This window comes from Thermobia domestica, chromosome 8, assembly GCF_964235325.1.
Source record: "Thermobia domestica chromosome 8, izTheDome1.hap1.1, whole genome shotgun sequence".
Classification (NCBI taxonomy): Eukaryota; Metazoa; Arthropoda; class Insecta; order Zygentoma; family Lepismatidae; genus Thermobia; species Thermobia domestica.
Window position 1 is genome coordinate 238384275 of NC_137461.1, and position 17497 is coordinate 238401771.

Here is a 17497-nt window from a genome sequence, read left to right on the forward strand (position 1 = left end):
TATTCATACTTATAGTTTGAACTATTAATACAACTCTTTTGTTTCACAGGTTACCTTCTGATTTACTGTAAGACTATAATGTTAGTTTACACTACAAAGTGTCATACGTAGAAACCATAGGATATGCAGTTCCGAGACAGTGTTCAGTACGGAAGCTGTTGATCGTTGTGCAAATTTGAAGGCAAATTCCAATCTCCAATGACTGAATAAAGAATGTCTTCAATGAATAGAGCATTGTCTCAGTACGTCAATAAACCGAGGCAAGTCTTAGATTTCATAGTTTACATAATGGTATTTAAATGCTTTACAATGGATTTTCTAGAGATTTTACAGAATATAAGAGATTGTCTACTCATATTTTGATATTTTTGGTGGCATGCTATGAGGTTTTCTACTAGATTGATTGATTGTTTTTCAGTTTAGCATCCCTTTCAGCAAAGAGGCTACATGAGACGAGAACCTACAGCTTAACGTAGAATCCGAACCTCATGAGCTCCGCTGCAATTTGAACTCGAGTCTTCCGCGTCAAAGGCGCTGTGCCATGAGGGGACATTTTTCTATTAAAGATTATAATATTCTTAAATCGTTGAATTAGTTTGCACTTGCAACCTTTCGTAAAATCAGTTAAATTTTTTGCTGATCGATCCATAAATTCAGCCCTCTAACAACAATTCATGAAATGAAATGACATCTTTGAGTTTTACGTCCCACGGTTATGCCGGCCACGCTAAAAGGGACGGTGATGATAATAATTGAATGAAATGGTGGAATGAAGAAAGTGGGACAAAACGGGAGAACCTCGAGGAAACCCAGGAACCTAGAGGACACAAAGCACCACAGGGGGAGGGGACTCTACCACTAAGCCACCAGGGCTCCTTACAACAACTCAGTCTATGATTCAGACTTATGGGACACACAGTAATACAATGCAAAGTTTAGCATTTAGCAACGATTGTCAATCAATTAGATGATTAATTTAATCATGAGTCTGTGAGCATTGTCGATTGGCTGCAATAATGTTGTGATGCTGATTGCATAGACCAACATTCATATTGCTGTTAAGGTGATGAAATCTCAGGTTTCACTATCATAGAGAAAGGGATAACTGCATTCAACTGATTGAAATACGATAAAACTTAATCCTAGAACTCCCATGAACACAGAACGCCGATTTCATTTGTATATAGAAAATATGAGAGGCACAGCGGAATAAAATGCTAAGCGACATTAAAAAAAAAAAAAATCAAGTAAATTGAAAAAGAAAGTTCAACATTCTCATGCTATTCAATGCAATGACACATACCAAACAAGCTTCTTCTGCTAACTGCAAGTACATTTTAGAACTTCAATTACCTACATATTGTTTAGTGAAGCAATCGCAACCCATTCCATCTGATAACTCAATTTTACCGGAAATGGTGATTGCCATTATCTAACCTCGAGTTTCATATAATATACACTGAGAAAAATATGTAGGTGGCATACTTAAAAAGATAGGTTACATGCGTAATTCCTGTAGTTTTTGGACTTAAAGTACAGCAGACGTGTAACTGAAAACACATGTTTTATAATACGTTCTGTATAAGTGTTCCATCTATACGTACTTTCTGTATGAAACAATGTAGGCGGTCAGGATCTCACATACAAATGGACGTAGCTGACGAAGGTAACATAAGTATATGCATGTGATATACGGAAAATTGTTAGATGTCAGACATCCTGCAACGGCATGATGTAACATCTAATGGCAGTGCCTATGTAGCATACGGACAACGTATGCTCCGTACTGATTTCTGTAGTAAGCAAGAGGATGCCGTATATTTGTACCATATACCGCTGTCCGGAGAACGGATTTTTCTCTGTGTATTATTACTGCATTTATCTTCCTATAGAATTTTTCTTGCATATTATTTTACAGCGGACGATATCTGGAATTTGCAATGACGCAAAGCGCGTCTCTAAAATTTCAGGGTATTCAACAAAATCATTACTTGAAATATTTAAACTAATTAACAAATTAAACGTTTGTTTAAAATCTATTCAACTCATAAAATAAACTTTTAATTAAATCTAAATACAGGACTTTGTTATTTAAAACAGTACTTTTTTTTTTTTTTTTTTTTTTTTTTTTTTTAACGGGAGGGCAGCATGTCAGTAGGAGAAATTAGAGCAAAAGCGTCAAGAGGCGATTGCAGTCCAAGAGTTCGAGTTATATACATTTTAATAACAAATAGTATGTTAAAATGAAGCCCTTTACTTGTATCGGTTGAGATCCTTGCTGTCCCCAACCACAACCAGAAAAGATTGTACTGCTTACGTTAGTGGGGGGTGAATCATACACTATGTGAAAGGACGGATACTCTTATGCAAAAATTTATTTTCAATATTTTCATAACGAAGAGTCGCTTTCTAATATTACCTTCTTTCATACAGAGAGAAAATGCAGTTATACATGACTGATAATCCTGATGTGATGGAATCCTGTATTGTTAATTAAAATATTGGCAAAAGAATAGCAACTTAGAGAATGTATAATACAGTTTTTGCTGTTGAGTGTTCAATAGGTCAGCCCGTTGAAGCATTATTTCGATACAAATTTTTCGCTCCCACCTATAGAGTCATAGCCACCTATCTCGCTCTCAAGAAAAGATAAATCAGAGTACGCACAGGCATTCTTCCATATCTATTTATAGTAGAGTTGCCAAAAATAAAATCATATGGATTATCCAATATCTTTCGTGTTTGTTTTATTGAGTGTTACGTGCAAAGGTTATACTACACAGACTAAGAAGTTGAAATTTAACAAATGTGACGATTATGAAAACAATTGCGGTGAGGCGAGCAAGATTAATTTATTGATTTGAATTTCATATCTATTTTCAGTATCGTGGCTACAGGACACGGAGTTTCTGCTTAAAGTGTGATCCGAGCACTACTAGAATTTGTACCCGAGGAAGGAAGCGCATCGGGGATCGAATTAGAGATCACGTGTATAGAAAATGACCACTTTAGCTACTTATCCACAATGGATTAGACTCGATCCACATGGTGTGTGGGATTGCATTAGCCAAAATCAGTTTCTAATGACATAAAAGCTAGGAAATAAACTTGGTCGACATGTGAATATTCTTTGATATGCGAGGCAAGTGTGTGTGTCTTCAGTTCTGATTTTCTCATGCATATAGTTAGCAAACTCGCCTTTCGAATGGAAATCCAATTTTCGAGCCACGATGTAAACTTGTGTGTTTTCACTCCTACTTTCAGATGTCTACATTTCGTGTAGCTATAGTATTGACAATGAAGTTTAAACAACAGATCAATCAACTTTCTATAATTTTGTATAGTCTCGTATCTATAACATCATTATTTGAAATGTCCATAGCGAGTACACCAGGAAAAGATACCTGGTTACTTGACTGTTTTATAATCAAACAATGATGATCTGCTTATGGATTCTTACATGGTCACAGAGTTCAAAAGTATTATTATTTTTTTTTTTTTAAATCGTTTTCTCAACTTCAATGTTTGTTTGAGAACATACGCTGACTCTTGGTTCGTAGGGGTTTGCGTTAACTTAAACTCCTCATATCTGGTGAACTCTAAGTTGACAAAACAAAAGGAATAGAGAAAAGAACAGTATATTTTGTGTCTAATACAAGGATGCAAATAAGCAACAAAATTTTACTCGCCCAAAAATAAAGCTACTAGCCCACATCCCACAATAGAAATCATTTAGGCCCTACTTGCCTTCGAGATGATATTAAATACTCGCCCGCATCGATGAACCACTCACCCCGGGCGAGTGGGCGAGTGGTTATTTGCATCCCTGGTCTAGTGTATATTTAACGAAATGTGTATGCAAAATAGTCCAAATCCCTTAACAGTCGACATAAAAGATGACAAATTAGCAGTGCTTCAAGCCATATTACACTAAGAACGAATAATCTCAGAATTAATTATTTTCGGGGAGGGGGCGTGTGTAAGTACCTATATATTTAAAAAATGTCAAGTTAAAGTTTGAAAAATGACAAGTTAAAAAGAGATCAACATTTGGACATCCTGTGTCTTTGTTGGGACAAAGTATAAAAATCTGAAATTTTGACAGATAAACCCACTGTTGCAAATTCGACTGGTTTTGCACTTAGTTTCACAAACATCAGTCGGTCACTGCAGCATTCCACTTTAGTTACACTTCTTGCTAATTTGTTCTTCATTGCTATCGCGACACCATTCTCAGCCTTAACGCCACCCAAATAGAATATTCTGTAATTTCCCGACACAGTCTCAATTTTTCCCGGCAATCTTACTTCACTCACTTATCTCCATTTTACCTTTGTTCATTCCGATTTACAAATTTTCAAGTTTACCTGTACGTCGTAGAGTTCATGCGTTCCAGGTACCTCCTTGCTGAAATGAAATTTATTATTTTCTCCTTTGATTATTCTTCCCGGAGTAGTCCCCACCCGGAGATCCGAACGGGGGACTATTTTCAGTGTTGTAGTCCTAAAATTTTCAGAGGGTATACGCTGTTTTGTGATCATCTATGATTGTCGTCAGAGACTTGAAGGCATTTTAATGAACAAATGTAAATCGTATGTATTAATTAATTCAATTAAAATTTAAGAAATATATTACTGTTTTATAATCTAAAAGCATTTCATGCTATTTCCTTGATAACATTCCTTACTTAAATCACACCATTAGTAACATAAATGGCTGTAAGATATGGAGAAGGAACCAACTCATTCCGAGAAGGAACAGAAAAAATCGCGCCAGATTTTTTCATGACTCATATAATTGAGCACCTGTTAAGAATAAGGGGAAACGGGTGATATAATCACTTTATCATTGGAGTCACGGCCCGATTAAATAAATAAATATAAACAAAACAAAAGTAGGAAGTACTATACGCTTTGAAGCAGAAGGTACACTCTAATGACTAAGATTAAGAAGAGGGTATACGGCGTGTACCGTCGTGTACCCTCGACTACAGTTCTGACAAATTTACCTCCGGAATGTTTTACCTCAGGAAGAACCGTCATATTTATTTAGTTTCCTCTTTCGTCCATACTGGGAAAAAGATGTGGTAGTATTCACATTTATTTTCCACAACTTCATGCCGTTGACAACTTTGTGGTTCATCCGCCTTTTAGGACAGTTTCCCCTTCTAAGGACAAGAAGGTGTCCTGACCTCTACCCGCTCATCCGCCCTCCGAGAAAGCCGTTGGCACATGATAGAGATAGACTCCTTATACCACGAGTCGTTATGATCGTAAATTTAAATGTATAAGTTTATTGCTGAAATATTGCAATGGTGCCATCAGGAACGGTCTAGCAACCGTATGCTTATCCTGCTGGACTGAAAGTGGGTCTAGTGTAATACATTAAAAACGTATTTTGGTTTTGTTTATATGTTTATCACATATCAATTTATTTTTAACTTATAAAAATGGAACAAAACAATAATTATAGAATTTTTAAAAAGTTCTAAAAGAAACCTTTTCGTCCTAACACATATAGTGTATAAATATCGTTATCATTTTTTTAAAAAAATTGTAGGCACAACACAATACTGGAGCTGTTCTTTTAAGTATTTATGTAATTAATTTAAACACATTAAAAAAAAACAAAAAAAAACAAGAGATTCTCACATTTTAAAAGCAAGATAAATTTTCAAATAGTACATATTTTCCTTAAGTAAAAAAAAAGAAACAAGAATAAATAGTTAAAACACTACGAATAATAGTTAAGTTATTTTCTCATAAATAAGATACTACCTCAAATAGATTAATTATTTCTAAATATGGAAACACAAAATCTAAACTAGCAGTGGTGGAGCATGGATTTTGTTAAAATTTCTTTCGTGGTTGTTTTCAATGCCCCTGTTACTCACATTGACTTCTTCTACGCCTTGTTCCGAGGACAATGGAGTCCTAAAGCGCTCAGCTTTTCTATAGCGTGGCCCGAAAGTGGGCGTATCCCTAACTAAGAATCCTTTGCCTGGCCTCTAAGAAGTCCCGATCTGACGGCACCAGACAATGCTCTCTGGGGTTCCATAAAGCAACAAGTAAGAATCACTCGATATCACACAACGCAGGATTACCAGCAGCTGTGGAACACTCCTTCACCCTCGTGACTCCGGAGTATCTCAGCAAAACATCTGCGAGAACTTGGCGCAGTATTCTGCTGTATTACGACATGGATGGTGATCATACCAATGTTTATGACTCTTAAGACTTTAAAGTAACTGTGTACAGACATTCTACCATAACTAACCCTATACTGTTGAAACTAAAGGGGAGTACGTCCACTTCCGGACCACCCTGTGCAACAACAATTACTAGAAACATATTTATTTAAAACATCACCGGCTTCTAAATACGAGAGGAGTGGACAATGGTTTAAAAAATGATTATAGTGTCTGTTTATTTAAATAAAATGTTAACTGCGTCATTGCAATAGCTACTGTGGCGCAAAACCTCTCAATTTTGAGTAGCCGACCACACGTGAAAACTTCTTACGTCCACAGAAATTAAGAAAAATATTTCCTGTTTTTTGGAAAATTTAACTTTGTGCAGATAGCAATCAAAGAAATAAAGGTTAACTAGAAAAAATATTTGTTATGCTGGTCTGCTCTCAGGTTTAATGGGCTCACAATACCCTAAATTTGGGAGGGACCTACCGTATATTTGAGCGTAGCATTTTGATCCTTTCCGCCCATGAGTACTATCCTAAACTACATATTATACAATTAAAACAAATTGTGTATTTTTTTCTAAAGTTGTACTTATTAAGTACTCTCAAATGCACAGTTTTGATAACTCAATTGTTAAGTTGGCGATTTCAATTGCAGAGTTCATAGGTAATCCTTTCAAAAAATCTTACTAGATACACTCATAAGGCACGAACGTAGAAAAACGAGAATCATGAATAAGCCATCTCAAGCAAACACGTTAATAAAGGTTAACTAGAAAAAATATTTGTTATGCTGGTCTGCTCTTAGGTTTAATGGGCTCACAACACCCTAAATTTGGGAGGGACCTACCGTTTATTTGAGCGTAGCATTTTGATCCTTTCCGCCCATGAGTACTATCCTAAACTATATATTATACAATTAAAACAAATTGTGTATTTTTTTTCTAAAGTTGTACTTATTAAGTACTCTCAAATGCACAGTTTTGATAACTCAATTGTTAAGTTGGCGATTTCAATTGCAGAGTTCATAGGTATTCCTTTCAAAAAATCTTACTAGATACACTCATAAGGCACGAACGTAGAAAAACGAGAATCATGAATAAGCCATCTCAAGCAAACACGTAGATAACGAAAAAACATTTTTTTCGTTCTTATTCTTATTTCTACCTCTTACATTTCTATACATTTAAGGCAAACATATTCTTTCACAGAAGAGGGAACAAAATTACATAATGTGAGACTATGGTTAATTTTCGACTGAGCAACCCTGTGTGCCTTGATGATTTCGCTCTGAAACAACTTAAAGAATTCGACAGCTCTAGAAATTCGAGGCAGAATCTTTGACAGAAAAAATAAAATAATAGCGAAATCTTTAATCACTTTCCCACGAGGATTTCGGTTCAGTAAAACAAAATTTCCACGAACTTATACTCTTAAGTTTTCAATAAAACTCAAGATGGCAGGCACTTGCCACCAGTAAATAACAACTTAAAAGTGAGATTTTGAAGCAATTATTTCCACTACAAAATCAATGATTAATGTACGAATTAATGTTGCCATAACGAGTAAAATATTTATTGATTGAAACATATATCGGTAATCATACAAACAAAGAAAAGTCACGTAGAAATTCACGAGATTCTCGCAGTAACTTTATTGTTAAAGGTATTATAAATGGAGGAACATACTTCGTTGATCACTGGATGAGTAAAGTCCACGATTGGCGACAATATTGTTCACGCTTCAAAGACAAAATACGATTTATGTGCCCAGTCTATTTTGAGAAAAAGCATGTATGTAAAGTAAACGGCCCACTTCAGCCCTTTCCGGTACCTGGGTTTTGGGTTATTCTTTAGACTTTCAGTCAAGCAGCAACTGCATCGTAATTATTTATCCTAGGATTATGGTTCATACTTCATTCTCTTCAGAATAGAGCTGGCTTTCAAATGCTACCACTTGCATGCCCATACCATATACCAGGAGAGGGAAAATTGATGTCAAAGGGAAAATTTCGAGGGAAAAATGTTTTTTGCACATTTTGGGCCCCTCTGGAATAACCCTGTGTGAACGTAGAGATCTCAGAAAAATCTGATAAATAGTACTTGGCATACGGAATGTGTGTGCCGAATTTCAAGTATCTATCTTGAATACTAAGGGCGGGAGAAATTTTATCAACAATCCCCACCATGCCCCAAATTACCGTAAAACACCCTGACACTTCCCTAATTACCCTAGGGCCATGTGTCGCACATCATTCTCTTCAGAATAGAACTGCCTTTCAGGCGGTACCATTCACTTGTGTCCATCATGTATCTAAGGCGGGAAAATCGCGAAGAAAGGGATTTTTTGGTAAAAATATCCCTTTTTTCAAATTTTTGCCCCTCTGGATCTTCCCCTGTTTTAACGCAGAAATTGAAAAAAATTGGTAAAAACTACTCGGTGGACTGGATGTTTGTGCAAAATTTCAATCTTCTACGTGCAAAAATAAGCCCGCCAAAAATACTTTACATAATCCCCCCGAAAAATATTACACGAAAATATATTTTAGAATTATGACGTCATCACCTCCTATGTCTCGACGCAGGATGGTGTGAAACTATACGTAAGGTCTTCTACAATGCCTCTGGACTTGAAAAACAAAAAAACCCGGACGAAAAAGCTCAAATAGGAGACTTATAACGCAATGTACCATGAAACACCTGTATGGTACAAATTGTACCATGGGATCCCCAAAGGGTTAGAGGCCGGTATAATTTAGATAAAATTAACAGTACAAATGTAACAGTACAACTTTCGCAGAATGTAAACTAAGTGATCATCTTTTCACATTCCGAAACTACGGCACACTTCAAACTGCGAACTTAACACTAAAACTGGTCGTAGTAGATCTGTAACGTCCAGTTTTAATGCGAAAACAAAGTTAGTGAACCTGGAACGCTGAAGCCAATCAAAAATAATTTATTGTTATATCTTAACCGTCTTTGCTATAAGTTATTAAGATATAGGGCCTATATTTAAACCGGAAGTCGTGGTAGGCATATATTTCTACTACTTCCGTTTGCCGTAGAAGAATGAAGTTGGAGTCAGAATATATTCTGGGGACACAGAATACAATCAACTACAGAATTCTACTTCTCGATATCTTTTCGTTCTTGATCTATGCAAATTAAATTTATATTGAAACCAAAAGTAGAAATAAATTTATACCACTTCCGGTTTTAGTTTTGAAGATATTTTTCTTTCAAATGCTGCATCTATTCCGAAATACTACCTGTCGCTATGTATTACAATATTTGTTCTATGGCGATAAACGTTTAAGGCTGAAATGATTAATTTTTACTTCTGCTGGTTTGACTGACGGAACCTATTGTTGTGATACTGAAACAATTCCAGAAAACGGGTTTTCAGTATCTCTAACCATTTTTGCTTAACCGAGATCAACATTGAAACCGGAAATAGTAATACATTTCTATGATTCTAGGTTTAGGAGAGATACACGGGTGAATCTTTCCTTGAAGCACTGAGTTCATTAGGAATAATTACTTCCTCATTATCTGTCATCGTTTCTGATCAATGGCGATTAACATACGAAACGAAATATTTATTTCTGGTTTGAATACAGGTTTAACGGATGAGATGCAACCTATTCTAGTGCAAGGGCGCCCATCAGGGGGGCAAGGTGGGGCGCTCGCCCCCGCTAAGAGGAAATTGTACTTGGGAATATTAAAAACCAAATAGAATTTGAGACTATATTTCAAATGTCGCTTATACTTGCCCCTCCCCCCTTGGAAACCACAACATGGGCGCCCTTGTTCTAGTGACACTGAATTGGTTTCAATAAAAAAAAAAACGCTTCTTGATATCTCTTACTGTTTTTCTCTCATAGGCCTACTTGTTGCCAGACAGATAGACAGACATTACCACGACACCTATCCACAGCATACAGTAGTTTCGAAGTCTAATAAAATTTTGAATTAAACAAGTTTCGCTTTTGATAATAAAAGAATAAAACGGCATGAAGATAAGATTTAGTCCTACTTTATTAGAGTTAGGGATACATTTTGTTATAGGTGACTTTGGTTTTTTGATGATAGGCTGATAAAGGCTTCCGATTTAGGTAATCTGAAGTCTAGAGCAGTGACGACGCTAGAGGGGGCCAAGGGAAGCTGGGGCTCCCCCTTTTGATGTTTTTTTGGTATTGTATTGTAATGTAGATCATATAGTAATAAATTATTATTTATGGTATCCAAAAAATTAGTCGCCGCTCCACAAAAAATGTCTATGCCCCTCCGCTTGCCAGCCCGGCCTAAAAAAAGGAATTAAAACTGGCATTGTCACTGGTCTGGAGAGCTGCAAAAAGAAAAAAATTATAACAGCGGAGATTCATAAAAGCTTTTAGTTTTTTTAATATTATTTTCTTAAGATTTTATCTTTAGACATATAGTCAGCTTTGCAAAGTATGAGAATCAAGTTTCAATTTTTTGGAAATGAGAGCAAATAACATAAAGAATGAACTTCGAAAACGTTATAATAATGGGATTCTTAGAACAGAGTCTTGAATTTCATTCTTTAGATTTCTTTCCTTTTTTTGAAGTTGCCAGTGCTTAATTTTGTTTTAATAAAAACAGTAACATAGAAAGCCAAATCTAAAGGTCTGCATCAAATAGCAATTAAGAATTCTAAAATTGTATCTATTAGGAGAAATGTTGGTTTGATTTTTCTTGAATTTTCGTTTTTTTTTCTTTTTAATTTTCTTTTCTTTCTTTGTTCTTCTTTTCCTTGTTTTTTTCTTTTTGAAAATACGTATGTATTAAAAAACGTCGCCCCTCTCTGCTTGGCCTTGCCCACTTCATATATTCTCAATGATGTTGAAGAAGGATATTCAGCTCAAAAAGAAGTGGTCTTAAAAAAAAAAGGCAAAAAGTACCGTACACTATTTCTAAGTTTTTCTTAAACAATATACATTTTCTTATAGGTCTAGTTTGAAGTGAAATGTTAATGTATTTGAAGTATGATTCTAATGTTGTACTGTCTGTTGCAGAGGGAATTCCAGAATTTAACATCCCACCGTATGATCCTTTAGAAATAGAGAAAATAGCAGTTCAACAAGGTAGCGGACCCGTTTCGCTTAATTTGGAATGGACCAAAGTTAAATTTATTGGTTTAAGAAACGCTACTGTTTCCTATGCAAACTTTATAGAGTAAGTATATAAGAAAAATGAGTATTAACTTTTATCTTCTTTGGTTGAATGATTAATAATACTTATTCAGCATAATCTTTAACAAAATATGCCAGATTCAATATTGTAGAGATTATAATTCAAAAATTTATAGACTAGAATATGAAAAAAATGGTCATATTGTGTTTAACTACAAAGGAGTTATCAATAAAGAATGGCGTACATAAGGGAGGTTTCGGGATTTTAACCTACCTTTAAGATATACAGGGTGTTAATGAATTATACCGACAAACATTAAGAGGTGATTCCTCACATCAAAATAAGAGAAAAAGTTCATAACGACCTATGGAGAAAAGTGCATAGTTTCAGAGCTACGTCTCTCCAAAATCGCAAAAATGCCAAATTTCAATAGGCCCTATTTCGAATTCGAGAGATCGTGGATGATGGTCTTATCAGCGTAAAGGAAGTCACGCATACACAATCCAAAAATGCATATTTCATTAATGTTCAATGGGTGTAAAGATTATTCCCTGCAGGATGAAATTCCCACACATATGCCATCAACCGAATTTTGAGATATACGCTGACTTTATGATTGGTCTAAAGTAGGCAAATGATAAGCCTTGATAGCAGTGAATATAGAATCCTTTCGCGCGATGTCGGAAGTGTTAAGGATCATCAGCAGCACGGTTTCTCGTACTCCGGAAACGCATGGTGCGATGTTTTCTTTCACGCTTATAAGTGAAGAAAACATGAAATATACCGTGGACGAAATACATAAAATTAGTATCACACGTTATTCCGAACACAAAGAAACATAGAGCTGCCGGTTCCTAACACTTCCACCTTCCCTCGGAAGTATTGGTTGTCCATTGTTGTCAAAGCTTACGTCCTGCCTACTTTGGATCCTTCTTGAAATCAGGGTATATCTGAAAACTCTATTGAAAACAAATATGATAATTATACCCTGTAGCGAATATCCTCTACATCTATTGACAATTGATGAAATATGCAATTTTGGGTTGTGTATGCCTGACTTCCTTTACGCTTATAAGAACCACCACCCACAGTTTCTGGATTTTGCAATAGGCCATATTGAAATTTAGCTTTTTCGAGATTTTGGACAGCCCTAGCTCTGAAACTATGCACTTTTCTCCATAGGTCCATCTGAACTTTTTCCTTATTTTGGTGTGAGGAATCACTTCTTACAGTTTGTCGGTATAGTTTATTAACACCCTGTATAAATATAAAAATTTACTATATGAGAATATACAAGGTCCGTTCTGAAGGTATACCAATTTATTTATTTGCAAACAATTTCTTAACGATAGGCTAATTAAACCTGCTATCAATATTCTTCAGTGTAGGCACTTTGAGTCTCAATACAGCAAGTGTAGCGACTTTCTCACTATTTGTAGCAGTCCTGGAAGTCCTTGACTGACATCCTCTTTAATGCTGCCGTCATGGCGGCTTGAACCTCTTGAATTGACGCAAAACGCTTTCCCTTGAGCGCCCTTTTTACGTTGGGAAACAAGAAGAAGTCGATCGATGTCAAGACAGGACTGTAAGGAAATGAAGTAGCGTTGCCACGTGTATCTTGGGCAGAAACTCATTTACCAACAGCGTTGTTTGAGCCGGCACGTTGTCGTGGTGAAGCACCCACCCGTGAGCGATGTCAAAATGGAGGCACCGGAACCTCTGTCTTAGACACTTATGCACTCTACTGTAGTAAGGTGCATTCAGTGTGTGTTCCAAGCAGGTACAAACTCTGTGCGCGACCTCCTTCGATTCGAAAAAGACAATGAGCATTGTTTTCACCTTTGATTTGGGTATTCGGGCCTTCTTTTGACTAGGGTCACGGGTGTGTGCGAATCTGTACTTTGTATCATGCATTCGGGGTATAGAATAATGTTAATGAGATGCAGGAATTCGAGTTAATGAGACAGAACAAAATTAGCCTACTATTAACTCTTAATCTTTATTTTTTTACAATATTATCCAACGATTATTGAGAAGACGCATATCATTCGATAAACCACATCGAGCTGAACAATATGATATTCTAAAGAATAAATTGGCATGCGTAGTTTCCGAGATAATCGAGAAAAAAACTAATTTTATTGTGTTAAAAATTAAGTCGTTCGTTTCTCATGTGAGAGCTGAAATATATTTTCATTTGGTGCTGGTCGACTTTGGACACACCACATTTTGCAAAATTTACAGTTAAAATTAGTACTTATGCATTGAATGACATGTTTATAAGGAAAACAATTCTGCAGGGGACAAAATTAAATAGCAAGTTGCACTGTAGTGTTTATTATTTATGGACGGACGCTGTATTTATACGCAAATCACTGAATAATTGTCATTTTTCAACAATTATTTCTGATGGGCCCCGTTGATCTTCATCTTTGTTGAGTATTGTCATATCACCCAGCACAAATATGACGCATGTTACACTTACTTGAGGACATTCCTCGTACTTGTAAGTTCATACAAAAGAAATAAACACAATACAATACAATACAAATTTTCTGGAGGAAAATAGAAAAGAAATAGTGAAAGAATTATAATTTTTTAAATACTTGTTTCGAATAGAGAGCTTAAAACTTGAGCTGCATCATTTATTTATGTAGCGTGTTGGAAAAATATACAATATTAAGTATCAGATTTATCTATTGTTGTTCGAGTGACACAATACTCATAAAAGTGACACTGAACGAATTCAGATAGCATAGTTGTGATTGAGGTGTGTCAAAGAGTCTACCAAGTGAAATACTTATCTGCCGTAAAATGTTTAGTCAATATTAAATCATTAACATGTAATTGTGTGATGACGCTGCTAACTTGTGGCGAACGACAATCAGACTAACAAATGCATTTTTAGCATGGTCGATTGAAGCGTTAAGTGAACAAAACAAAATAAATAATCATCGAAAAATGTAAATAAAAAATTATCAAACAGATCCTTATAAACGTAAAGCAATAGATAACGAAACAGAGTGGAGAAAAGTCTGAAATGAAATAGTCAAATATTTCATCTGTTTGCACCAGTGTTCGTGAGAAGAAATTCGTACGTAATTTTATCAAAACGAGGAAAAGGGATATTTTTGGGTAGAACTTGAAAGTCCAGGGAAACCAACATAAATGCTTAAATTTTTCTTTGTTCTTCAGAAATAAACAAATACAATAGCAATAATCAATGTGTGTGTGTAATTATGTATTTTTTTCTATAAGAAAAAAATGTGAAGGAAAAGTAAAAGAAATAGAAGCGAAAAGCAAATAGCAAAACAAAAGTAGTTGGAATTTACTTTAATCAGCAGCGTATTAAGAGCGGAGTCAATGGAGCCCAGGCTCAGCTCCTCCCCCCAAATCCCTCTCTTTAATACTAAAATATAGCAATCAACTTATTATATTATAGGCTTCAGACCCATGCTTATTTTTCCTGCTCGCTGTATCACTAGAGTTAAAGTCTTCTTCCATTAGCGTCTTCACGATACGTATTTAGTGACGGAGTGAGCTATTTTGGGCCTCTATTAAAAACCAAATGATTAGCTTGTGTGCTTAGCAGTCATTACTTAGAGCAAATCTATGAGATTTTCCAAATCTCCTTAGCAATAAAACGTTCCTATTCAAATCAATTTGGGCCTTGTGAGATACGAAAAAGCCATTCTCTAACAACATGTCTCGAAAAAAAATACTTAACACGCAAAAAGCATGATGAAATGTTTCCCCATTATCTTTGAAACGTACAATTGCTATCTTGTTTATCAAAAAAGAATTCTGAGTAATTCAGTTTATTCGTGTAATTCCTTATATTCAATATCTTAGCCTTAAGTGAAACAAAATCCTCTTTAATTATTGATATCTGCGAATCAGAATCTAATACAGCATTAGCGTTCTTATTTTTAATCAATAATAATTCATTAAGATCATATTATTTCGTGTAGTAACGGAGGATTTTACATGACCTTTATTTCGTAATAGAAAATACAGCGTTATCTGTAAATGTACTTCCCACATTTACAGACATTACGCATTTAAAGACTACCAACAAACACGCATCTTCTGTATGGAAACCATGACCACAAAAAGAGCAAATAGTTTGTGTTTGTTCCTGAATCGTTGACAGTTGTTTCCATACATAGGTATTTGAAACTGATAATCATGAACATTTTCTCTAGGATAAAATTGATTTTTCGTGTGGCCTCTAAAATTTCTAAAATTACCACAACACCGACCTCTAAAATTCCTTTTCTAAACTTAAATGGTTAAAAATTCCAACGAGGTCTAACATGAAGTAGCAAAAGCTCAATGCTCTTGCCCTGTTATCTATTGAATCATGTCTGATCATAGAGTTATCGTTTAATGACATGCAGAGCAAAAATGTAGAAAGAAAACTTTTCTAACAATGTAACCTTGTACAGCTTTACCTAATTGTATATGATTTTTCTCCTTTTACACTATTAGTATTTTTACATCGACTATTGACCATTTGGCTTGTATTTGGCATTTGTGTGTTACACTGCAGTATATGAACATTTAACAGTTAAGAATGAATCTAATTAAACTAATTATTGTAAACTTGTGAGCACATTAAAATATTACAGCACAGTCCTCGATGTTTCGATAAGCCTATGAGGCAGTGGAAGGCAGCAAAGCAAATTTATTGCGCTGGAATTATTCGTAACATAGGGCCCCCTTGAAATTGTCAGCTCCACGGCTCCAAAAGCCTTAATCCGTCCCTGACTTTAATATACCTAAATTAATCTTATCACTTAACTTCCGCCATAAGAATTGGAACTCAAAGATCTAGAGAAAATTTGGTAATAAAATTGAAAGTTTTGTGTCAGTCGAGGGAAGGAAACTACAAACACTGATTTACACGTAGAAAAACAATTACACATTATTTTCCAAGACATAAGCGAAGGTCCTAAAGCAATCTTAAGCATTCTCTGAGAACAATATTCCGATGTCCTACAAAAATGTACTAAATACTCGGTGAGAGGATGCTGTCTTAACAATATGGACAATTTACATTACTCAGTCAGTAGAAATGTAGTATTAAATAATAGTATTCCACACTGCAAAAACACTAAGATCAGTTTATATCGGCGACTAGTAGGTCTACACGAAGTCGTCTGGTAACTGCACTGCTCAAATCGGTTCTACACACAGAACCACAGACGCGTTAGTTGACACAAAAAAATGCATAACTTTTGTGACTCCAGCAAAACATTTAGATGCATAATTTTTAAGGATGCAACTAAATGCATAATGAAAACTATGTTAATTGATGCACTTGTGTGCATAAAATTCATTATGCAGGTAAACGTTTTGCTGAAATCACAAAATGTTATGCATTTTTTTTTGTCTCCTACTGAAGCATTTACATGCATTAATTGAAACAGTGGTTTGTGTCGCTGGCTGCATATACCCTAAATATACAGGATTTCCAAGGGTGTGGAAACGATTAAATAAATTTAGAACACTACTAAAAATATGTAATCGAGGCTTTTTTGGTGATGCAGGACAGAATGCAAATATTCCATATTACATGAGAGCCTCTACGGCCATTTTGGAAGTTGTCATACTGGATTTGAGTTAATTAGTGAAATATAGACTTTACGATACACTACTATTTTTGAAATAAAGTGTGATTTTTAAAAACATTAACAAGATTGTTTTCTATATTCTTTGTTAACGAAATTTTTATCACATAGGTCTAGAACATATACAAAAACTTGTCATTGTAAATTTATGATCATAATTTTGTTCAGGATGCAAACAAGCAGAGAGGAAATTACTATACTATCGTTACGAAATCACACCTTATTTCAACAATAGTATCGGAACGTAAAGTATTAATTAAAATCCAGTATGATACCTTCCAAAATGGTCGCAGAGGCTCTCATGTAAAGTGGAATATTTTCACTCTGTCGTGCATCACATCAATAAACCTCGATTTCATAGTTTTGGTAGTGTTCTAAACTGTATATCAGATGTGCAATATACAATTTAGGCCACTCAATTTATGAGACCCATCTAAACTATGTCACAACCATTATGAGAAAATAGTTACAAACATAAGGCCTTCAAATAGTATATCTTACAAGTCAAAA

At 35.2% G+C, this 17497-nt stretch overlaps 1 protein-coding gene across 1 annotated transcript in view; it reads left to right on the plus strand.

Annotated features, from left to right (window-relative positions):
• The window catches only part of LOC145691967 (protein takeout-like), a 59016-nt gene that overhangs the window by 15809 nt on the left and 25710 nt on the right, over nucleotides 1-17497 (plus strand). Inside the window, exon 3 of the mRNA XM_081767264.1 lies at nucleotides 11237-11396. Within this exon, the coding sequence (XP_081623390.1) occupies nucleotides 11237-11396 (160 nt within the window). The remainder of the gene's footprint in view (nucleotides 1-11236; nucleotides 11397-17497) is intronic.